The following is a 24,425-nucleotide window of genomic DNA, read 5'->3' as shown; positions in this document are numbered from 1 at the left end:
GAGGGAGACAGGGCCTTGAACTTGTGACTGCACACTACAGAGGCAAAAGACTTTAGGGAGGAAGTAGAAGACACTGCCTACTCCAGGCCCCAGTGAATCTTTTCTTGAAAGAACCTGCCTGGTAGCATATGGAGAGAACACCCTAGTGTTTCAATCAATGGGATGTTAGACTGTCTTGCGGGATTGTCAATTTTCACAACTAATTAGTGGAATAATTCTGGGGTCCTCTGCTGGCTGGATGCAGCTTGCCTCCTACCAGTTACATGCACATGTACACAGAACATGCACATTTACTATGTGTCCCAAGGCTAGCCACTCATATTGATATATCTTACTAGCCAACCATTACTATGCTTACCACAATGCCTCTCTCCCCTCCCTAGTTGACTCAGACATGCAAAAGGCTTAGGAAAGGGAAAGGCTATTTCTGGATTGTGCCACCCAGAAAAACGAAATAATCTCTTCCACTCTCTTGAATTTCTTCTCAAAAGAAATTCCTGCTGTTGCTTACTTTGTCTAATCTGCAGCACAAATGAAATTTCAAGTGAGAGGACCTACACACTACCGGCCACTCTGGGTGAGGGGCACTTGCCATTGGAGAGCAGATTTATGGGAACACGTCTCCACTGACCAATCCTCACCACAGTCTTCATACAGCCCCTTCAACAACTTCTCCAAAGGGTTAGGCAAGCTACACTCTAGACCTAATAAGGATAAACTCTCACAGGCAGATACGCACCCAGCCACCATGCGCTGCTCAGTGTAACAGCTGGGGAGATTTGGGAGAGGTTTGAGGCATCCAGAGGGAAGAGCAAGGTGAGTCAAAGAGAGAGAGAAACGTGAGATGAAGGAAAAAGAAGGAACTGTAAATTAAGTGTGAAAGGATACATAAATAGACTGCACACAAATTACACGAGAGGGAGAGAGAGAGAGATGGGGAATGGAAGGAGTATGTGAACAGGACACTATGCCTGAGCTGCTTGCTGGGCTGATGCCAAACAGCATTTCTTAAAATGCATTTACAGTGTTTCTAAGTCATCCAATAACAGAGGCTCTAAGAGCAGCATTACAGAATAAAAGGGAAACAAGTGGTAAGGGTTCAGGGACCTCCTACTGAGATCATTTGGTCTTGATGTCTTGAAAATTCTGTTGACAGGCCCCTACAAAAAATATCAGGGGTACTTCATATATTACATTTATAAAATGAACTTATCAAAGGTTTTATGCGAAAAGAGAAAAAGTAGTATTTTATCTTACATTCATAATAATGTTACAAATGTGTTTAATACACATGCTTGAAAGCTGGCAAGTGAGTACAGGTTGTCCTAATTTTTGCACTAAGCATCATATATAGAAGTGTCCATTCTGTGCAGAGTCTGTGGGTGTGCACACTGCAATAAGTTTCTGAATCTTAAAGAACAAGCAGGTTTTTTAGCAGCTAGAACTACAGTGGTGAGCTTGACGAACAGGAAGAGACTGACAAAGGCATCTAGTGGAGATTTCTAGGGATATAGTGGGAAAGGTCTCAATCCCATGATGGCTGTTCCTGTAATGGTGTAGGAAATTATAACCCTAAGGCACAAGGGCACCACACTGAAGAAATTAAACGCCATCCCACATAAATGTAGCCATAACTTTGTGTAACCCTAGGATATTTCTTGGGAGTTACTCATGGAAGATCTGATCATTTACAAGTACATCATTAAAGGTATACATAATTTGTAAATGGTATGTGCTGTTTTGTTACGAAGGCTGTGAATACAAAGATATCTAGACAGACCACTATAAAGAAATCAGGAGTCAGCTAGAAGAATGGCACTGAGAAACAATCAAAAGATACTGGATCCTAGGATTTAGGTAAGCAGTAAGTTCATGACCATCAAAACAGCTTTTTAAGAAACATTGACACCTCCAAGACAAGTAGAACTATAGGGAGAGACTACTAATCATTTCCAGGTGATATAATCTGCAGGAACATATTGGTCATTTCCCTAGTTGGTGAGGCTCATTTGACAACAAAATGGTTGTAAAGTAATGTTCACAATGGATACTGGCATTTTGATTTGGGATGATTCATTTATTAGACGTAATGCTATCAACACACTTACGTTCTCAACTAGTGGGAAAGTTATGAATGAGAATTTAAAAGACTAAAATGTATCACTAGAAAGGCCTGATTCTTTGGGAAGCTGGAGTTTATAATTGCTTTAAACAGGATCAATCCAAACATCCTGTATATTAGAAAGCACATAAACCTGTCAAAACTAGATGCCAACATGTCTAAAGAGTCAAGGAGGCTAGAAAAAGCAAGACACTTCCTTTAAAAACTGGAAGTGTCTGTCCAATCACAGAGGAAAAGGAGGCACAGACTCAGGGGAACCAAATGTAAATGTACAATGAGGCAAGCCATGAAGAAACAAGTAAGAAAAAAGCAGAAGCAGAAAGCTAACTAGAAAGGGTGCGCAACAGCTGGATAAAAATAGTACCAGGGAAAGTCAGGGTAACTGCAGACAACTGATATATATTGTCATCAGTGTTGAAGGGTACCCACCCTTGAGTCCTTTATCTAAAGATCTGTATGCATCAGAGGTGACAAGCTGAATTTTTTTTAAAAGTAATCACCAGAACCCAAGGGGCTTCTGAATTGGCTGCTGCATGTTGAAGACCAGATTGTACTTCTAAGTCAAGCGTGCTTTCCACATGGGGAAAAATATGCACTCCCTTTTGCCATATTTATATCCTGCAACCATTATTTTTGAACTTGAAAGCCTAAGATAAGATTACTGTAATGTGCTATACAAAGGGACTGCAATTGCTTTCTTCAAACTTCATCACAGCAGTGATGGCAGACACCCTGAAAACAATGTATCAGTCCTCCATCATCTTCCATAACTCCCTATGTCCCTCAGAGCACCATGCAAAGTGTTTTTATCCTACAAAGCCCTGGAGCCCTACATGCCTACAAGCAATTCTCCTTTCCTATGTCCCAACACAACTTACAATAGCTCACATGAGGTTACCCTCAATATTATTAGTGCAGAACGTCAGGCTACTCAATACACAGAGGTATCCCCATAGGCTGCATTGCGCACTTTCCTGGGAGACTTGCCAAATAGTATTTCTGAAGTGGCGTAAGACCTTCCTATTTTGGCTGGCTTTTGCTAGTTAGACATGTCTTTGTGATAGGGCAGGTTAAAGTCGTTGTAAGTGATAAAGATCTAAAAATTGTTTTCATTTAACTGGCTTTTTTTTTAAAAAAAGCACCAAAGTTGCTTGCTCCGAAAATAGGTCACAAAGGAAAGCCAAAAATAAGTTTTGTCCCTCCCTCTCTCTCACACACACACATATCTCACTCATTGTTACCTTTTCATCAAGCATTTGAGATTAAAGTTCATTAACGTCTCCAAAATGCAAGTTTGATCTCAACCACACATGACTAGTTTCAGCTTCTAGTTATTTGATTTCGGATAACCCAAGTCATGAGATCTGTACTACCAGGCAGTCATCCAATCACAAGATGCTCTCTTCTGCTTGGCCAAAAAAAATTCTCCTCATTTCCTACATCAGCAGTACTATTTGGGCCATATCATGTTTCCCAGTGGCCTGATTCACATGCAATGTTAAACCATAATTAATACAGAAGCACCCATAAACCATAATTAATACAGATGCATAATTTAATTCAAACCCTGGTGGGAGAGAGCTGGAGAGTCCTCATGGCTCATGAGGAGACCCTCCCCAGAGTCCAAAGTCAGTGAGAGTGGAGGAAGCCCCAAAGGGATTGGAGGCACAGCAGGGCTTTGTTTATGCTGCTCAGCTTCCCTGCCTAGCAGCTGATGCGAGTGGTAGCACAGAAGCAGCCAATTTCCCGCACATCCTCCAGCCAGCCCCACAGCTTCAGTTCTAGTTGTGGATGTTTTAGGATATAGTAATTTTCATAAGGATAGGAGAGAGAGCAGCAGAGAGGGAGCCTGAAGGGTGTTTAGAGAGTGCTCCCCAGTTACGTGATTTTCTCTTACGCACGTGGGGATTCAGAACAGAACCCCTGCTTAAGGGGTGGGGGCAACTCTAGTAACTATGATTTGCAATGAATGAGCAGTGTACTAACGCATGCTGCTTTGCTTCTTCTTGACTCAATGCTAGGAACAACAAACTACAAGCTTGCTATTCACTAAGCGGTGACTTAGAATTGTATGTAACTCCACACTGCCCATTCACATTAGACCATAGTTAAACATTTAACTGCAGTTTACTGTGACATGCGAGCCAAGCATCTCTTGGTGTTTATTTGGTAGCAGATACTCACTTGGCAAATCCAATGAAGTCTTCGTGGTTAGTGTTGATGTAGGACAGCTCTATGTCAATCAGCAGGAGAATCTGGAGAGAAGACAAAACCTGCTCAGCTGCATGACAACATCATGAGAAAGAGCCCATTTAGACTACTCTTCTGCACACTGAAGCCTGTGAAAAGGACCTTGCCTTGATTATCTTCTTATGCGTAGCCACACAAGAGCTTGGTACTTTCTGCACTGCTATAACAAGCAATTCCAGCTCAATGGAAACCCTGAGAAAGCTGAGCAAAGAAGGGGTTCACTTTGCTGTGATTGTCAGTTGAGAAAGCCATTGTAGATTCCGATTCTGCTATTCTCAGTTAGCCCAGAGGTTATTTGGTGAGTAAACAAAAAACCTGCTCACCTGGTCCTTAGTTTTCCCTTCTCGTTCCCTGATGTATGTTGTAACAATTCTCTCTGTTTCTTCTCGAAGCCTAGGGTAAGAACCAAGCTGAGGACAAGCAGAGAAGAGATCAGATCACTGCAGTCTTAAGCATCAGTTATAGACACACATATAGAGAGCAGAAGAGAAGAGGCTGGGCTATTTCTCAATTTTACCACTGGGACAGGTCTAAAGCACAAAGTAAGAGGGATTTGGGGTGGGTTTTCTTTTGCCAGTTCAATAAAGATACAAAACGTTTTTCTGGGTGTTTGATGTGCACCCTATGCTCCCCATGGCTTTTGTCTGGGAAACAGCCCAAGACCTCTGTGGAGTTTAGCAGAAGGAACACATGAGACTGGCTTCTTAGTGCCACAGGAAAAAGAATGAGAGCTGCTTTCTTTTTGATTAAATGATAGGCCTACCCACAAGTCACTGTGGAAGGTGGTGATTACATATTACCAAGATACTCTTAAAACAGATAAATGCCAGAGCTCTTTTCATGCTTCAGCACTGAAACAAGCTTCTTTTGGCACAGAGGAGCTGAAAAACGTAGCCTTGTATTACAGGAAGTGCTCCTGAGATTTAGCCACTTTTCAAAGCATGTTCGACTACAGCTGCTACGGTCCAAGCAACACCAGAGCAATGTCTCTGTAGGACCCTGCTGTGAAGCCAAACTGGACAATTCAACAGTCTGATGGGCATTCCTCAGAGAGGATGCAGCTGTCCCCCCAATTATTAATATTTTATATATTTTTATACAATTAAGTGATTTCTACTGAGATGTAAACTGCTTTGAGATTTCTTGAAACATAAAAGCAGTATTCAAATAAAGAAAAAAGAATGGCAGCTGCTGTGGCTCTGGCTCTGCTCAGGCACAGACTGCCCTCACTGAAAGCATTCAAACTTCCTTTTAGCTGGGCACCGCAAGTAGCCATATTCCAGGTGACAGGGAGATGGGGAGAGGAAATAAAAGAGTAGAGACTCATTACCTTCTCTGCACACTTTTTAATGACCATGGCCAGCTCTGAGACCACCAGATCAACACACTTCAAACTGGGCTCTTTGAGCTTTATAATCTGTTTTTTCACTATAGCTTCAAAAGCCATGTCAGGTGTGAAGAGCCCCGTCCTGCACCATGCAGAAAGCGCGAACAGAAAGGAGAGATTCCGAAGAAAAGCAGGAAAATAAAAAAAAGTGACAGAGAGGGGAAGAAAGAGATTCAAAAGGTTAGTAATGTGCAAAGGAAAAAGCAGCAGCACTTCCTCAGGAAGATCCTTCTTGCATTGCCAAACTCTTGACAAGGAACTACTCCCTTCCAGGAGCTGAGCTGCTCAGCAGGCTTCAAATTAGTTTCAAGTATTTCTGCAAAGGGCCTATGTCCTGCCTGCCCCTTGCAGTATGAGTGTGCTTGGCAAAGTGGATAAAAACCTGTTTTTAAATGGCTCCCCAAAACTGAAAAAACAGGTCATGCTTGCAGCTTACTGTGCCCCATTTGATTCTAGAGTATGAATGGCTAATCTATGGCAAGGATGCCGCAAGTAATTTGTTGCACTCCTAAAGTGAGGCAGAAAGGCCTCAGGGTCAGGCTGTGTCAAGTCAGGTATGCCCTGCCCACCTCTAGTGCTAGTCTGCAGCCTGTTCGCCATCATGTTTGACTACAATCAAAACTCTCTCGGGCATGGGTTTGGGGGGCTACAGAATGACAGAACACAACTGGAGTGATCCCATTTGTGGCAAACTTGGCAAAAAGGTTGGCTACCATTGCACTAGAGTCTTCCATGTTCCAAAACAGTACTTGGGAGGCATCTGTTGGCAGATGGAAGGAGGGAGAAGAGCTGTATACTTACAGTATTTGGTGATGGTTGCTATTTTCAATTAACACGTTATTGACCTCGCAACCTGATATAATTAGCACTTCTACTGAAGCTTTGAGCCTAAGATGCTAGAATTCCACACTGTGACTGTTGTAGTCAACTTGTGCCTGGAATGGGAATACTAGGAATGGGGCTCACATGAATCAATGTTCCTCCATACATAAAAACAGCATCTCTACTAACATGTCAGGAAAACTGAAAGCCTAGCACCCTTCTCTCTAACATGCTACTTCTCTATAAGGGGAAAATGTTCTGTAATAAGGAGCATTCCATCATCTGAAGTGGTACAGTCAACAAAGACTGGTCATATCCATAAGAATGAGGCCTGCCCCAGCAATCAGCATTTAACCTTTCATTTCTGATTCACTGGCTCATTTCGCCTGCAAGGAATGGTATTTCCCCTGGCAAGTGACCCTCAGGTCTTGAAAAACCTGGATTTAGAGTCAATCCTCTCATGATGGTGTCCAAAATTGCTCCGTTTCACAGTTCTGCCACTTCCCTGCCCCCAGCTTCATCAGTTGCTGTTCAGACTAGGAGCACTTCTTTGGGGAATGACTCCTGTACAAAATCCTTTGGAATCTGAATTCAAGAAAGCTGCCCAAGCTCTACTCAGATACCTTGTGGGCCAGAAGACAGATGCAGATTCTGCTGCATCAGGATAGTCGGGATTTGAAGGACCTTGGAGAGCAAGTGCTGGCTTCTTCACATAACAACAAAAGCACACAACTCCTTTGTCAGAAATGGACCCAGAGTCCTACAGCATACACCACTGTAACAAGCAAGCAATGTAAACCGCTCTTAAAAGCAGCACTTTCGCTACTCTGCTGAAGATCAAAGTTCTTGTCCAGAGGGCACACAATTAGGCAGCATGATCCTGGAGCCTCAGTTTGTACACCCTGCTGTCGATTTCAGCAAATTAAGCAGGGGAGAAGCTAGCTCTTTGACAGGTCAGTTTTTCAATATGCATGTAGATGGGACAACCACACTGAAACAGTGAAATGAATTCCCAACAGATGGCCTTTAGACTGGAAATGGTTCATTATGCCAATCAGTGCATTTGAAGCTAATTTGCCCAAACAGCAGCATGACCTTCTAACAGCCATGACTTTGCAAAAAACCTGAGGGAGCGGTTTAAATGGCAGATCAAGAAGCCATGCACTTAGAGAAGGGCCAAGATCCAAGAAAAATCTACCCACAGACCTAGCCAACCTCCAGAGAGCTAACAGCAGCTTCTATTTGCAGGCAGAGGATAAAAGCAGGAGAAGCTTAAAGCACAGACCAATCCTGCTTGCAGTGAGCCACAATTTCAAGACTGCAATCTGGACCATGTTGTAAGACAGTTTAACATTTTTGTAAAAGCCTATGAAACTTGATAGTCTCCCCTGCAAACCCCAATCCCATCTTAACACCAGCCAATTAGGATTTTAGAAGATGCTTGTAGCTCTTCCTGGAGGTTGTGTTAGGCAAGTTGAGCAGATTAGAACAGTGCAGTTTTGGCAGGTTTCCCCAGCCCACTCAGTAAGGGCTAGGCTGCCTCCAGCTAGTTCAATACCTTACTGGTACACTGTCTAAATGTATTGATTAACTCCTGAATAACCAGGTCGACACATTTCAGACAAGGCTCTTTCAGCTTCACCAACTGTTTTTTCACAATGGCCTCAAATGCCAAGTCTGGTGTGAACAGCCCCGTCCTAGTCATCCACACGCAGGAGAAAGGAAGGCAAGACATGGCAGAGAAGAAAAACAAGGAGGGGAAGAGAACAGGTTTAAAGACTGTCAACATTCTAGAACACAATTCCCTCCCGCAACTATTAAAACCTTCCACTGCATCCAGCCCTTTCCCATTTAAATAATAAAGTTTAAAAGGTAGAATAAGGGCATCAGAAAATGAAAAAAATGTTGATAAGACAAAAGAGGGGAATGAACTCTAGTCTTTGCTACAGACAGTTTTGCAAACTGAATTCTAAAGTGTAGGTGTTTACAGAGGGTTTCTTCTTTCTAAGAAGCTTTGTATTCTAGATCAAAATATGAGACAGGAGGCAGATAGGCAAGAAAGGAAATCGCAAGGATATGGATTATAGGGAAAATAACACACACACACCCCTGATAATAATTAAGAAACCAAGGGCCTTGACAAGAAAAAGGATAGAATAAAAGCTGGCCAGGGCAAAGACATTACAGATAAAGGATAGTGGGAGGGGGAAGGAGATAAACAGAAGTTGATTACACTTGAAGCAATGGATCTTGAGTGCTATTGCCCCAAAAGGATAGTGTCTAAATGGAACTGTTCATTCCTCAACAGAACTACAGAAACTCCTGGCCTATACATCCTATCCTGAGCCCATTTCATATGGGCATTAAAAGCCTTTGGTCCTAACAAGAGTTCAAGTTTGTCTCCCATTGCTGCATCTATAAACAAAATGAAATAAAGGGTGCTGAAACTGGAGGAGAGGGGAAGAAAAAGCCACCAATCAGAAATGCTGTGCTGTTTTGTCTGACTGATGAGCTGTGCTAGAAGTATTTGCAAATGAATGTATAGGCCCGGACTTTCTCTTTCATTGCCTCTCACTCAAATTCCTCCAAGCAGAGGAAGGGTCCTCCCTTTAGGCTTGGTAAAGTACCAGGCACAATGACAGGGTGATCATCATTCTGTTTCCTTTCATCTTCTCGGTGACATTCTTCGTTTTGACTTGGGCAGAACGGGAACCACCATCAGTAGAAGGCATCTCAGACCAAATACCAGCTTGCCTTAACATCCCAGATAGTTATCATTATATACAGTTTATCAGTGGAGAACAAGGTAAGACTGTACTGTATTGAATCAGCTACTGTTCCTATACTTGCCTTACACCATGGATGTTTTTGATTGCATAGCTGATTTCTCGTCTCAAATCCTTCTCATCAAACTCCATCTAGAAGACAAAAAGCCCCCAATGCTAAAGCTGGTAGAAACGGGTGAAACAAAATTGCTGGTTGATCACAAAGAGGGCCTCCTTTCTTCTTCAGACGCTTGCACCTTAGAGAAGCCATACTTACCAAACACCTTAGAGAGAACTTATGCAAAGATCCAGGATACAAATTATGTAGTAGCCAAGAACAGCATACTTGCCAAAGACCATTCTCCTCAATACAAGGAGTGCATTCTGGATCATGCATCCCCTGTGATTCAACCCCAAGGGCAAGCTCTGTCTTGGTCTAGTGCAAGTAGAGCCCCTGAATTTCACCCAGGGACAAAACTGACATCTGTGTGAACTGTCAATTGACTACTCACTGGTAAACAGAACACTATGTCGACTGAAGGGGTGGGTGGGCAGGGTACTTAACTTTCCCAGGAACCTAACTGGTTTTTAACCTTAAGATTGCTATTCCTGCTAGTGTCTGTTGCTACATTTTTCCTACTACAGGGAGTAGTCAACTGTTCTCCATACTTCAAACCTACAGGCAAGACAAGGCCATTTAACACACAACAGTAGTGACCACCAGCACCAGAGCAGCTAAGCAACAGTTCTTGAAACCCTCTCCTGTTTATAATGGCAGTTTTCACTGTGAAAATTGAACTGTATTTTGTGCTGTTTTATTTTGTTGTTCACATTGTATTGCTTTGAAAGTTTTGGATGCCGACTAAGATGCCAACTAAAGCATCAGTTTTTCAGCAGAAATGTGCTGACATCAGAGCTGGTAATAGAGATGTAACACACTACAGCAGCCTTCAGGCTGGTACCCTCCAGGTGTTGTGGACTGCAACTCTCACCAGCTCACAAATACACAAAGCAACATAATATAATAACAAAAATCAACACATCATAGCAGATATTCAACAATATAAAGAAATCTTCCCTTTTTTCTGTTAGATGTGCTTTGGAAATGACACTCTGGCCAGGAGCAGGTCAACAGGCTATGTAAGTAAAACTAAACTTGCCTCTTGTTATCTTTTAAACATTGAGAATGGAGAAGAGGGCACTTGTTGTCTTAGTACACCTCAGGGTCAGTACCAAATGGTCAGCTAACAAATGTGAGTGCAAAGTTAAGAGATTTTAACCTTAAGGACTGCCTTTTGCCATAAAGACATGTTCAGTAAGCCCCATTATGTGTCCTACACTTGAATGAAATTAGGTCTGCAGGTGCATGATGCATGGCCTTCCATATTGTTCTGGAAGGATAAAACTACTACTATGGGATGGGACCCTAATTGTGCCTCTTTAACTTTGGGTGATTAGATAAGATCTTCCAAAGGGATCTGGATCATCAGCCCAAAGCAGACACTTGTGGCTTTGCTCTTTCCTAGCAAGCAACAGAACACTGCTAAGAGGGGGAAATGTGTCTTACTGATTGTCAGCAGGGGGTTGAAAATACAGCAGTACTCTCATATGCACAGTTATAGCCTGCATAAACACCAATACTTAATCACCAAACTCACAAACTGGCACAAAGTAAACTTTAAAAAGGCTATAGATGAGAATACTTTTTTCAGAGAAAAGAAAGGTCCAACTGTCACCAACAGCAATCAGTCAGTCTCAAGAGAGGGATGACTCTTCCCCCAGGAGAGGCGGCAGAAGGCTTAACAGGAACCTGACTGATCCTTCCAGTAGGGGGCATTGTCCCTATCAGGAATGTCCTCCAGCAGCAGCTCGCAAATCACCCCAGGACATAAAATCCCATGTCTTTTACCTTGACAAGTTCAAAAGGGAACCTTTCGTGGAAGATGCGGTTTATTCGGGCTCCGCCTGATAGTTCTAACGTGTCTACTTGGTCCCCAGAGCCTTCAATCCGCTTCTCAAAGTCCACAGCAAACTGCTGTACCATCCTATGCAGATATAAATTAAAACCAAATTTATATATAAGTTTATATAATGCCACCGTCTGTTGAGTGAGCAGAAGCCATTATCAGCCAATCAGGAAAGTAGAGTGAAAGGTAACACTTTTTACTAGATCAACTTCTTTTGGCATGAACGTATGAAATCTAATTCTTTGCCAGGAAGCTTTCAAAAAACACATACTGTGGTATCTCTGGGTGCGAACGGGATCCTTTCCGGAGCCCCATTCGCATCCTGAAGAGAACGCAACCAAGTTTGCGTGTGTGTGGGTCGTGATTTGCCGCTTCTGCGCATGACGTCATTTTGAGCGTCTGCACATGCGCGAGCAGCGAAACCCAGAAGTAACGCGTTGCCATGTAGCGCAACCTGGAAACACTCAACCTGAAGCAACTTTAACCCGAGGTATGACTGTAGTAGGAGATGACTTTATTTGGTACACTACTTCGGCACACACTACGCTATCACTATCACAACAATAAAACTTTTTATGCTGCCATCTGAAAACTGCTTAGAAAAATCAAAACATGCAATTAGGCTGAAAAACAATAGATCTGACTATAATCCATTATAAAAATGTAAGATGTTAAAATACTCAAACTTTGGCCAACAGTCTTGTCAAGATGATCAAGTTCAAACTATGGACAATGTTTCAAAAAAGATTTGCTGCTCCACAACCTTGCTACACAAAAATACCACTCCACATGCACTTTACGACCAAATGTGGAATGTAAAAGAATGCAAAGGTCACATGTAATTTGTGCACCCTATACATCCAAAAGGATGCTCTCTAGTATGCATACTTTTTCCCTTATGCAACATTGTGAACTGCAACTTACACATAAATGATGCCGTACAAGTAAAAAATGAGCAGAGGAAGCACACTGGATGTTTGCCACAACACAGATATTCAACTAAGTTTTACCCAGGATAAACTCACTGAAATTAACAAGCATGACTAGTTAGGTCCATTAATTTCAACAGGTCTGCTCTGAGTAAAACTTAGTTGGATACCACCCTACGTTTTCATGCTTCTCAAGTTGAAAGCTAGCCTCTGAAAGCACAACACAACAAAGGAAGGAAGCTCCCCTTGTGAGAGCCACAGCTAAATGTAGATTTGACCTACTGGAGCAAGGCTTTCGTTTTCCGCGTAGGGTCATCAGGGCGGAAGTTCTTGTATTCCTCCACTTCTTTTTCAAGGGACAAAAGCTGGCTCTGGAGTTTGCTACGCAGTGATGGCAGAGTCTCCCGGATATGGTTTGTCAATTGCTATGGAAAAAAAGAGAGCAATCATTTTATATCAACATCATTATAAGTAGTGTTGCTTAGTGCTGAATAAAAGCAGCTTTCCCTTTCAAGTCAGCTAGGTCGAGGGCTGTCCATTTAGCTCTTGGATCAGGGGTGAGTTGTGGTGTGATGGAACTGTTGTTGTTTTTGCCAATTATTTTTATTGATTTTCCAAATCATTGCCAAATTAATTCAATTTAATACAATTTTCCAAAACCGGCTTCCCATTCTCCATATATGATATGTCCAAGATGAATCCCTATTGCTTTTTGTTCTCTCTAGTTAACATCCTCCAGTATTTACCAAAATTCTTATCCATCAGCTGCCCCTTTGTGGTGTGATGGAACTCTAAACTGGAGTAGGCTGTGATTCTTTGGTATATGACCCAAGAATGCCTAAATCCCCATCTCAGCCTAACAAAGCTGCAAGCCCACCACCTAGGTGAATACCTTACCCTTCTTTCTAGCACCAAAATTCTTTCCTTGTTGCCCTTGCTGGGGATGAACAAAGTTAAAAGAAAACTTGGCTGCTCCCAGCATAGCCCTTTCAACACTTCCAAAACAGGCACTGGCTTTTGGAAACCATCTACAGGTCATTTCCTGCTACAACAAGTTTAATCCATATTCATTTGGAATAATTCCACGGAGAAAACTGTGTATGATGGGAGATTAGCAGGACTACATCTTATTTCATGTCAGCAACAAGCTGATACCTGAAAAAGAAATAAGCTAAAAACCAAAGACCCTTATTTCTGCTCTCCCCTGTTTCTTTCAAATGTTTAAACCAGCTATAAAATGAAGAATAGCAGATTATTATTTTTTCGGTAAGAAAAAGTGAGGGGGGAGAATCACATTTGGGGTGAGAGGTACCAGCCACCTTCCTCCATAATGTAACATCTCCGCAAGGTTTAAGGGGAAACAGTGATGTTCAGCCAACTTTAAAGAGCCAGGCAAAAGAGCCAGGATGCCAGAGGAACAGCCTACCTGGTTGAGCAGCTTCTGCAAGTGGGGGGTTCCCATGCGGTCTGCCATGTGTCTGTAAGCAGGATGGGAAAGGAAGAACTTGCGCTCAGCTGCCAATGCTGCTCTGATGTCCTTCTTACCATCAATATCCTTCTGGCTCCGGTTCACAACTCCAATGTAGCCTATGAGTGGACAGCTCCATATATTAGTTTTTGCCTTATAGTTTTGCACAGGACCCCAGTACAAATGCAGGGAAAGCAGATAGGACACAACAGGGCAACCCCTGCAGAAAGCCACATAGTTACAACGGTACAAAAGAAGTGGGGAATCCTAGCTTCTACAACAATTCACACTTAAAATTAAGAAGGGCCTATTGCTCCTATTTTAATTAAAAAGACAAGAAGCCACTGGCTGGAATTTTTACACTCGGCATAGTTCTTTCCCATGGAACTTGGCCTCACACCCTGATGTCACAAGTTGTCTTCCTTAGTACATGAAAGCACTGTGACTCAGAAATTTACAGAAATCCAAGTGGTACAGCCCAAATGAAAAGGATGAAAATGTGCCTATTTTGCACTGTTTATTTCAAATGCCGAACTGTGATATTGAGCAGTATAGCAAGCATATTTATTGAAGGGGTAATCAAGAACCCACTCTTGTCAGACTCTGAGCTCATACTGGTGAGATGAGTCATCTCCTATTATACAGTATACAGACCTATACAGAGATCAAATCTGAACAAAGCTAATCAAGTTAAAAGCTACACAAGAGCCAGAGTAATTCATCAGGATCACAAATTGGCTCTAAATGCACAACACTCAGCTAGGATCATCACTAAGGTCCCTTCTACTGTGCAAACTGGAAGTTTCCAACAAGTATACGAAAATATATGGCTCCAACCACTGACTGCTTCCTGCCAAAAGAGTGGGTGGAAGAAAGAATCTGATAACTTCATGTCAAATATATTGGGCTTTGTCATGAAGCTTGGTTGCAGATCATGTCCCATATGCACCCTGCTGACATTTTGCACCCAAAGACGCTAGGAAGAAAAGAAAGCTGATTGCCAGAAGCCCTGTACATCTGGGTGCTTTAGGAATGCTCTGGATGACAAAGGGACAAGATAAACAGCAAGCAGACTTCAAAACTAGCTACTTTCATTTGCTCCTTCATACCCAGAGTGCACACTAAATGCACATTGCATGATGGTTTGGAGCCCAGGTACTTCCTTCCCTCAAGCCTGATTAGCAAACACTCATTTTATTCAAGTCTATGAATCTGACCATCAGTTATAAGTTGTAATAGCTTTCTACCTCTCCGCAAAGGTAAAAGTTTGTTCTCCAGAACATCTCTTGCATCAGTGCCTTCATCCATCAGGTCTAGTTTGGTTATTACCCCAATTGTCCGTAAGCCTGAGGGGGAAAAACAGAACGGCTGATCAACAGGTGATCCAAATATTGAGGTGAGAGATTAAACAAGTTCTCAGGAACTATAATACATATTACAATAAATGATAAGCTTAGGACAGCAATTTTGCACATCAGTGTGATTAGGGCTTTCGTACAGCTCTTGATTTCTTTATTTTACTTCATAATGCACAGAACTAATTATTGCCACCAAGGGCATGAATTATTCCATCTTGTTCTGCCCTGCAATTTTAAGTTCCAGTTGTCCTAACCTTATGGTTTCTGCTATTATCATTCTGTTCCCAGGATCCTCTAAAAGATTCCTTTCAAAGACCAGCATTTTAGCAAAGAAAGGTATCTGGCACAGGACCAGAGAAAAAGCACATTGGCACTGAACTATTCTACCTAGAATGATTTGGGGCTTCCCAATTATTTTAGCTGAGAAGCTCAGAGTGAGATTTTGGAGACCCTACAGTATTCTGCCATGGAACTGTGTGGAATTTATCAGTGCAACAGGTGAAAGAGAAAAAAAATCGGGATTTTTTTTTACCTTGTGGGTCAACTTCTTTGGCCATTTTGAGAGCATCTGAGTTGGCCAAATCCATGTTGGCTGGAGTCACAGCAAGAATCAGGCTACTCTCTCTGCTGATGAATTGCAAAATCATATCTTTTATCTGGTACTCAATGTCCTGGGGTTGGTCACCGACTGGCACCTTAGTGATACCCGGAAGGTCAATCAAAGTCAGATTCAATACTGAAAAGAAAAGTGAGCACAATGTTAAGAACTTCCTTTTGAGAAGATCATCAAGTTTTGCTTTGTGACCTCAAGGAACTTTGCCAAAGTATTTTCATACAAGGATGGAGGGAAGCCATTAGGGAGATCTAGCTAGTTATTCTCACGACAATAAGACCCTAAAGCCTTTTTTTAACCATGATAATGCATCTAATGCCTTCACATCCTCCTACAGCTTCATCTATATACAGACTTTTACTCCCAAAGTACCAAAGAAAGATACAGCTTTCCATTTTACTGAATATTTCCAGTCCAGGGTACTTGAGTAGTCCAGTAGCACTCAAATATATGTATTCAGTTCAGTCATATGTGCTTTTAAAATGTCCATCCAGAGCACAAAACCATACCTACCATGTGGTGAATACACCCTCAGGTTAATGGGAACAGGAGAGATGCCTTTATTTGTTCCTGTAACCCTGTCTGTTTCCGCTTCAATCTCCTGTCGGACTTCATCAAAATCTGTAAACTTCTTAGATTTGCAGTGCAAAAATTCTGCATATTCTGAAAGAGAGAAATCACTTTGTCAGATTGGAATTCACACCTCTGGAAATGCTTTTGAGGGCTCAATCAGGAGCTGTCACCGAAAACCACTTTTAACTATACCAAATGCTTTATACTGCATGCCTGATTTAGTAGGGCTGCACAGCATGCTCAGCAGTTTCATTTTGTGAGATGAAAATATGAGGGGAGGGGGAGACACACTGTATTTCCAAAATTATGCAAATATCCATTGTCCATTTACCGTGTTGTGTTATGTTACCAAAGTGCTGCTGCTTTGGTCCCAAGGGATGTGCCCAGAGAGGTCTTCCACGGTGCCCACATGGTCCCTTCCCCTTATCCTTTCCCTGCTGAAACTGGGCTTGAAAGAAGCATTATACTGAAGCCCGTACAATAGGCTGTGGAGTGTGCTTGCTTGTGGGATGTGCAAGATGCCCACAGCAATTTGCCCAGTTTGCAAATGTGTGCCCAAAAGCCCCAAATGGTTGGCAACTCCCGGATGGTTGGTCAGCTGCTAAGAATCATACTCTCAGGAGAGCCTATCACCACCCCATGACACATGATGTTCTGCTATCCAATGTGTCTGCCTGCCATAACCATAAGAAAGCTCTTTAAAACCCGACAGAAAGCCTTTAATAGACCACCACAGTTGCTCCTGTGCACCTCCACCAAACTAGGCAGTCAGTGCACAGTGCACAAGAAAGGGCAGAAAGGGGAGGCTGCTACAGCTGTGCTGCAAGTTGGTTTTTGCTTAGCACACTGGCTCAGGTAGGTGGTGCCAAGGTGTTGAGTGCAGTTCCTGTGAATGATGAACTGAGCAGCCAACCCTGGGCAGCATGAGGAGAGATGCTATCATAGTCGTGCTATGCACTGTTTGTTGGGCACAGTGACCAACAAACTGTTGTTGGTTTGTCTTAGGTCAATCCCTTAGAACAGGGTGGCCCAGGCAGCAGCTTAGTCTTGACTGCTGCATCACATCCCCAGGTTACTTCGTCACCCCACTGCCCCCTAATATTCATTCAGATGAAGTGCAATCCCATCTAGAATAGGCAAAGTTCCTAATTCTTAGACCTCACTCACAATTTCTGTCTTAGGAGGATTCAATTTCAGCTCATTGGCCCACGAGTGCAGCAGGGCCTTGGTTCTACTTGTACACAGTCTCCCCTCACTCAGATTTAAGAATATAATTCTAATACTCTACAAAACTGATTGATTCATTATCCCTATTTGTTTTACAAGTCAAGTCAACGTATTCAGAAAAAGCATGTCCATGTTTTTTACCAAAGTATAGTAAATTACTTAATAAAGACACTGACTTGGAAACATGTTAAGAACATTGAAATATAGTCCCACAAATACATAAACAATGCTAGTTAACCAGAGCAAATAAAGATTTCTGCATTCTAGAGTAGTCACAGTCAAAGAAGAAACTGCACACGGACATATCAGCATTCACACAAGGACTTGGGTCACTCTTCAAATACAATGAAAAAACCACATACCTGTTTTAGAAAAGATAAGCTGAAGAATGAGGGGACGTCTGGTAACAATTCCAGATCCACGGGGCAGGAAATCTCTGCAGAGTATTTTTACAAGATAATGTTACTTCAATGGCATAAAAAACCCCCTGCAATTATGAGGACTGACAAACAATACTTTTAAAATCCTATTCTGGAACAGCGCACTGTTCCAAAATTATGTCCATAGGATCTAATGGCCACCTTAATGAGAAAGCTGGCACATTTTGTAACAGCATACAAAGGAAGACAATGACAGTTTTATGAAGTAGTCAATGTGGTGTCCTCCATATGTTGGTGAACTACAAGTCCCATTAATCCTTGACTGTCAATCATGCTGGCTGGGGTTGATCAGAAGTGGAGTCCAAAAGTATCTCAAGAACATCAATATGGCCACCCTGATGTATGGGAATGATAATGTTAAATACTGTACAGTTCAACATGTTGTTCATGGTTTCCACTGTTAATGACAGATTGTGCTTAGATTTATATTTTAAATTAGCAAATATTAAGAGTTGGTGCAATTACTACTGCTTCCTTAACTATATAGCTAGTACATGGAGGCTCAGAAGCATAAAGAGTTTTCTTGGATGAAGCAAGTGGATCTGGAAGGTCTAAGTAAGACCTTGAGATATCTGATAGACATGGAAAGACTTTCAGAAGTCTCTGGTAGCAACTGAGAATTCCTAGCAACTTTACCAAATTAGATACATACAGATTTCTAAATGAATGCTGGTACAGAATTTTGGACAAGTCTTCAATCGTTTGTAAACATACAAAAAAGGCAGTAGTGTACAAACATCAGGCTTTCTATTTCCTGCCTTCCTTTTGTGGTATGCAAGCTCAATTTTCTCCTGCCACCTCAGCCAACTGGTGCCCCTATATACAGGAGTCAAAGAAATACTTCCCAAACACCTGTGATACTATTAAAACATTATCATAAATCCATCTTTTTTTCCCACACTGGAATTAAGCTCTTAATATGTTAATAAAATACCATATTTTTCACCCTATAGGACGCACTGTCCCATAAGGCGCACCTAGTTTTTTGGGGGGGAAATAAAGGGCAAAAAATTATTTCCCCCCCTGGCGCGGGGCTGGGGAGGCCCGAGCTTCCCCCGACCCCAGCCCCCAAACAGGCAGCTCTCTGCAAGCCATGGGAGCCCAGCGCTGGCTCCCGCTGCTTGCAGAGAGGTCCACGAAGCCTGGAGAGCGAGAGGGGTCGGTGCGCACCGACCCCTCTCACTCTCCAGGCTTCAGCGAAAGCCTGCATTCACCCCATAGGACGCACACACATTTCCCCTTCATTTTTGGAGGGGGAAAAGTGCGTCCTATAGGGCGAAAAATACGGTAGATTTGATACTCTTGGAGTGGGGGGGAGAGACTAAGAATCCATGTGTTTATCAAGAAGTACATGCCCCAAAGCTTTGGAAATGTTTGTCTTCCTAGCTAGCAGAACACTACTTTCACAATGCTTTGAAAAGAATTTCCCAGTCTTAAAACCTCTTGCTTTTTGGGTAACTACAGCTCAGTTGAAGCCTCCCAAAATCCACACAAACTCAAAACCAGAAGAGGTTTTTAAAAATTCAGGATAAAGAAATAAAAAACATTTGATTTTAGTCATCATTCCCTGCTGGTCTTTCGTTTCCTAATAAAGCAGTGTTTTTAAATTATGTTGCATCTATTAGCCACCTTGCACTTAAGACTGCAGAAAACATAGGCTATAATAGCCCTGTACAAATAAATGAATGCTGAATGGACCACTGCAGTTTCCTTGTTGTTGTTACACCCATGAATTCAGAACACAGAACTGGGTAAGGCCCCATGAAAGCATATTTTGCTCTAAACCCCAAAGTGTTTTGAGACATTTCCCCAAGAGAATAGAATCTCCAATTACAAAAACAAGAACAAAGCACTTGGCAACTTGCCTTGAGAGTCACTCCCAATCCTCTCCCACTGAGTGCATGGTGTCCTATGCAGATCCATTGTGTGAGACTTTGTTACCTAGAAAGACATGTTCCTGTTGCTTTCTAGTCATGCTGACGAGACTACCCTATTCATAGGAAACAGGAACCAAGACTGAAAAGGTTCTATGATGTATGATCTTCATTTGACCATGAGCATTGGATCCTAGTTAGTGAAGGCACTTTTTTAAATGCATCATTTCCTAAAATTACTCGGCAGCAATGAATGGATATAAATGGATATAAATTTGCTCAGTCTGCACATCAAAGTAAGCGCAAAATAAATGCACAAAGCACTCCCACTTAGATCCTCCCCTAGCATGAGCGGGTGCAACAAACCATGAGCCTTGGCTTAGCATTACTTCTGAACTAAGGATCATGGTTTGTTTCATTTCAAACAAAACACAATTGGAAACCCAAGAACAATCATGGTTTGTTTGTAGCAAAACAAACTGTGATTCCCAGATGAAGCACTAGTCATGGGTTGTGTGTTTTTTTGCTCTATTTACATATTCATGGTAATTAAAGTTTACTGAGACATGAAAGCACAGCCACCATCAAACTGGTGAACTAGAATGGACACAATAATAACAGTTTAAATCAAGGCTGTAATTAATTTCTCAGATGGCTATCCCCAGGAAACTGATTTTTTTAGGTGCATAGCAATTCAGGCATCCTAAAATTTTATTTAAATCTAAAGGTAAAGGAAGTAAGATGCTACAGAGTTGTCATTTCTCCAAATATTTTCAAGGAATCCAATAAAAAATTCTAAGTAATGCTATATGTTTGAATATAACATTTAAATCACACTAAGTACACCTTACTAATTTCCCCCTTAATATATTTTAGGTTTCTTTACTAAAATATTTTAGTATTTTAACATTTGTATGTTTAAGTATGGCTGTGAATTTTTCTCAGTTTTACTATTTTATCGTTTGTAAGCTGCTTTGAGGTTGCTGTTTTTTCAATCAAGCAGTGTATAAAATTCACACTAATCAAAATAAATCTTTAAACATTTACAAGTAAACAGTAATTTAATAAACTTGGTAAATCAGATCTCAATTAATTTGCAGCTACAGAAAAGTTTCCAATTCTTTTCTTCTTCTTCTAGAAATCCAACATAACCAAGTTGGTGATGGCTGTGGTAAGTCATCTTCTTGGAAAAACAAACAAACCACAAGCACTGGTTTATAATGTTAAGCTGGCATTCCAGTTCGTTTTCTCCCCACTTGGGAGGGGGAAAGGAACAGGGTGGGCACAATATTAGCATTTGTGTTTGTTCATGATAAACCATAGCCTGGCTTGCCACAAGGTGCAAACCACAATACTGTTATACTGACTGGGCAATGTTCCTTTGTCAGTAAATCCCAAGTAATCCAAACTTAAATTAGGTTTTTGTGGAATGTTCTGATAATTCTTGGTTTCATTCAAGTTAAAAGAAAAATGCTTATTGATGGCCAGGAATGTCTGGCAATGTTTTATTTAATGGTGACAAATGGCTGGGAAATATACAGAGATCTCTCTGGGATGTCTGGAAGAAGAAACCCATCAAAGATTGGAAAAGATGGTACACCTCTGCTACCTAAAGGGAGGGGGCTGATGGTGTGTGTAGGTAAGAAATGGAAATTTTGCAACAGAGACCAAGAAACATAAAAACAGAGATGGCTGACAGCTAGTTGTAAAAGAAGGTGGCTTGTAAGTACAAATATGTTTCTCTGTTATCTGATGTGGATTAGCAAATCTGGTTCTTTGTAGGAATGCATCAGTTGTGTTGGGTTTCAAGAGGCAACCAAATACACATCTGTGTAGACAGATTATGCCTCTTGGTTTCTGGCTATTATTAATAATAATAAACAAATAGTATTTTGTTTATTATATTTACTTTATTATATTACTTTAAATTTTTTATGTTATCCTCATCCCATTTAACCTTCAAAGTTGTTAGCTTAGTAAGGTAAAGGACCCCTGGGTGGTTAAATCCAGTCAAATTCAACTATGGGGTGCGGTGTTCATCTCCGCTTTCAGGCTAAGGGAGCCAGCATTTGTCCACAGATAGCTTTCCAGGTTATGTGGCCAGCATAACTAAACTGCTTCTGGCACAACAAGACACCATGACAGAAGCCAGAGCTCACAGATCTGCAGTCTGAAGAACTACTACCAAGCAGACCCTCCAATGAGCCACCCCATTATCAAGATATAAAACTTTAGAGCAGCTTTATACAAGCCTTCTCTATGAGAACGACTACATACTTAACTGCAGTCTGCACAGAAATCAATTATTTCAACATTATGTACAGGGAAAAACATCTTAGTTGCTTCAGTCACAACAGTGGTCTTCTTCAGTCACTTGGAAACTCTCAACCAAGGCTCTCATTTAGGTAGATTGGGAAAGCTGCATGGGGGGATGAAAAAAGGAAGACTGTCATCCCTTGCATTCATCTATTTTAGCAGAAGGCAGTACCTTGGTTTTATTTCTTATTTCCACCAAGTGAACCTGCAGAGACTCCCAAAAAGCGTAGGGGAAGTTTTTAATGTTTGATGTTTTACTTTTTTTTTAATATTTGTTCGGAGCCACAGAGTGACTAGGGCAACCTAGTCAGATGACTTTCATATAAATAATACAATTACATTATCACTATTATTATTATTATTATTTATTATTATTATTATTATTATCATTATTATTATCATCATCATTGCCCCTGAGAAAAGGAGACTGGCCAAGTGTGCTTCCAAACTATAATCAATGAGCCACTGTCTCAACGAGATGTTTCTCTGGGCAACCACAGTGGAGGCCATGGACCAGGTGCCATACTGAAAAGCATCCAACAGAGCATCTGCCACAACAGCAGAAGCAGTTCTTTTTAAAACCATTCTCTGACAGCCTAGGACACATACATCACTTGTACCAAGCTCCTCTGAAAAAAACCCTAAGTAGTTGTTGCTGTCCTAAAAACATGATTTCCACAATAGTTCACAGTCCTTCTGGTAAAAACTACATCCATTTAAAACAAGAGCAGGCTCAGCACGACTCTCTTAGTCTCAGGGTTGTGGGTTTGTGCCCCACGCTGGGCCAAAAGATTCCTTCATTGAAGGGGATTGGACTAGGCACTGTGGAAGGTGGGGCCAGGACAAGCATCTCCCTTTCACCCTACACACTTAAACACATACATACTCCATTCATACTCACAAACACCTGTTCTTCCTTCCCCTATCAACTTTAATTGATTGATCTTCTAATTAAAACTTGCAGTCCTACTGGAAACCATTTGATAAAAAGAAACAAGCTTTTAGCAAGCGGACACCAAAGGACATACATTACAAGACAGGAAGTACAACCACAGTGAGTCAGAGGAAGAGGCCCAGAGTCCTCTGTTGCATAATGCCAAAACAATTGAGCCTTACAACATTACTGACGGACAACTTCAATGGAGGTCAAAGGGAAACTTGGTTTGGTCATGAAGGAGAATGCTGAAATACATATGTATTAAACAAAGCTTCAAAGCACATTATGCAGTGGATTTAACAAGTGGCTATTTCATGGAGATAGAAGGAAGCACGCTGCAAATAAGAAATAAACAAAGCTGTATGTAGCACTGAAGCCAGGCTGTCCCTACAGTAAACACAAATGGCAGTGTTGACAAGCCAAGGGCGTTTCTACCATTGCTTCAGTCCAGGCACTCATATCTCACTCAGAGCACCAAACAGGAGTGTTATCCTATAACAAACTCATTCTCTGAGCCTGGCACCTTACATAGCCAAAAATGTCACCATCCATGCAGATAAGGAAGGTTTCAATACAGTTAACGGGCTTAAGAAACCCAAGACACTCAAAAGCATAAAAGCAACTTGGGGGAGAAAAACAAAAGTATTGATGGGGGAGAAAAACAAAAGTAGGCCCAACAAGGATGTAATATACTCAGCGGGCACAAAATGCTTACTGACTGGTGATGGGGGTGTGTTGGGGGGAGAGAAACGAAAATCAGAAGAGGTGCAATGGAAGAAGGCATAGTTGGCTGGCCTCCTAAATGTGTTTGCAATTTGTTGCAGGTTCCACTTATCCCAAGAAAACTTCAGTTGAGCAAACTTGTCAAAAGGACATTTCCTCACTCAAAGTTCCATGACTGAAATGGCTCCATGAGGCAAGCACATACAAAGCAATTGAATATTTGTAGTGGCACATTTCAAAATAATTAGGACCACCAGCTAATCTAGCTGTTGTTGCCAAGGATTGATTCACATGTTCCCCATAACTGACCCTGGCCATAAACCTTTCTGCAGAATTCTTAATCAGCTGTTGTTTCCAAATACAAAGGCAAGCCCCACACAGTCTGTGTTGCAGTGATCCAAATAAGATGAACCCACGGTGTACGTGCCATGATCTGATGCCTCCGAGAACCAACATAGTTGGCATCCCAGCCTCAACCCAGCAAAGTATCCTTAGTCACTACCAAAACCTGGGTACAAAAGTCTGAGAGATTCTGGATGTACCACACACCCCCATCATAAAATTGGAAGGGATCCCAGGGGTCATCTAGTCCAATGCAGGCATGATTTGTAGACTTTTGGGAATTCACTATTTCAGGGATCCTTGGTGGGGATT

At 41.7% G+C, this 24,425-nt stretch overlaps 1 protein-coding gene across 8 annotated transcripts in view; it reads right to left on the bottom strand.

The window, feature by feature from the left end:
* DNM2 (dynamin 2) overlaps window positions 1-24,425 on the bottom strand; it is a 59,346-nt gene that overhangs the window by 26,601 nt on the left and 8,320 nt on the right. For 6 of the 8 annotated variants that reach the window (XM_081893995.1, XM_081893996.1, XM_081893992.1 and 3 more), the window contains exons 2-12: window positions 17,844-17,917; window positions 16,195-16,344; window positions 15,601-15,804; window positions 14,958-15,056; window positions 13,669-13,829; window positions 12,525-12,667; window positions 11,256-11,391; window positions 9,432-9,499; window positions 8,140-8,278; window positions 4,696-4,782; window positions 4,307-4,377 (exon numbers count right to left, since the gene is read on the bottom strand). In XM_081893995.1, the coding sequence (XP_081750121.1) occupies window positions 4,307-4,377; window positions 4,696-4,782; window positions 8,140-8,278; window positions 9,432-9,499; window positions 11,256-11,391; window positions 12,525-12,667; window positions 13,669-13,829; window positions 14,958-15,056; window positions 15,601-15,804; window positions 16,195-16,344; window positions 17,844-17,917 (1,332 nt within the window). Of the gene's footprint in view, window positions 1-4,306; window positions 4,378-4,695; window positions 4,783-5,702; window positions 5,842-8,139; window positions 8,279-9,431; window positions 9,500-11,255; window positions 11,392-12,524; window positions 12,668-13,668; window positions 13,830-14,957; window positions 15,057-15,600; window positions 15,805-16,194; window positions 16,345-17,843; window positions 17,918-24,425 lie in introns of all 8 variants that reach the window. The other 2 variants (XM_081893991.1, XM_081893994.1) reach the window with 1 other exon arrangement.

This window comes from Podarcis melisellensis (assembly GCF_964234715.1).
Source record: "Podarcis melisellensis genome assembly, chromosome: 17".
Taxonomy (NCBI): domain Eukaryota; kingdom Metazoa; phylum Chordata; class Lepidosauria; order Squamata; family Lacertidae; genus Podarcis; species Podarcis melisellensis.
This window is presented reverse-complemented; position numbering and strand designations above follow the sequence as displayed.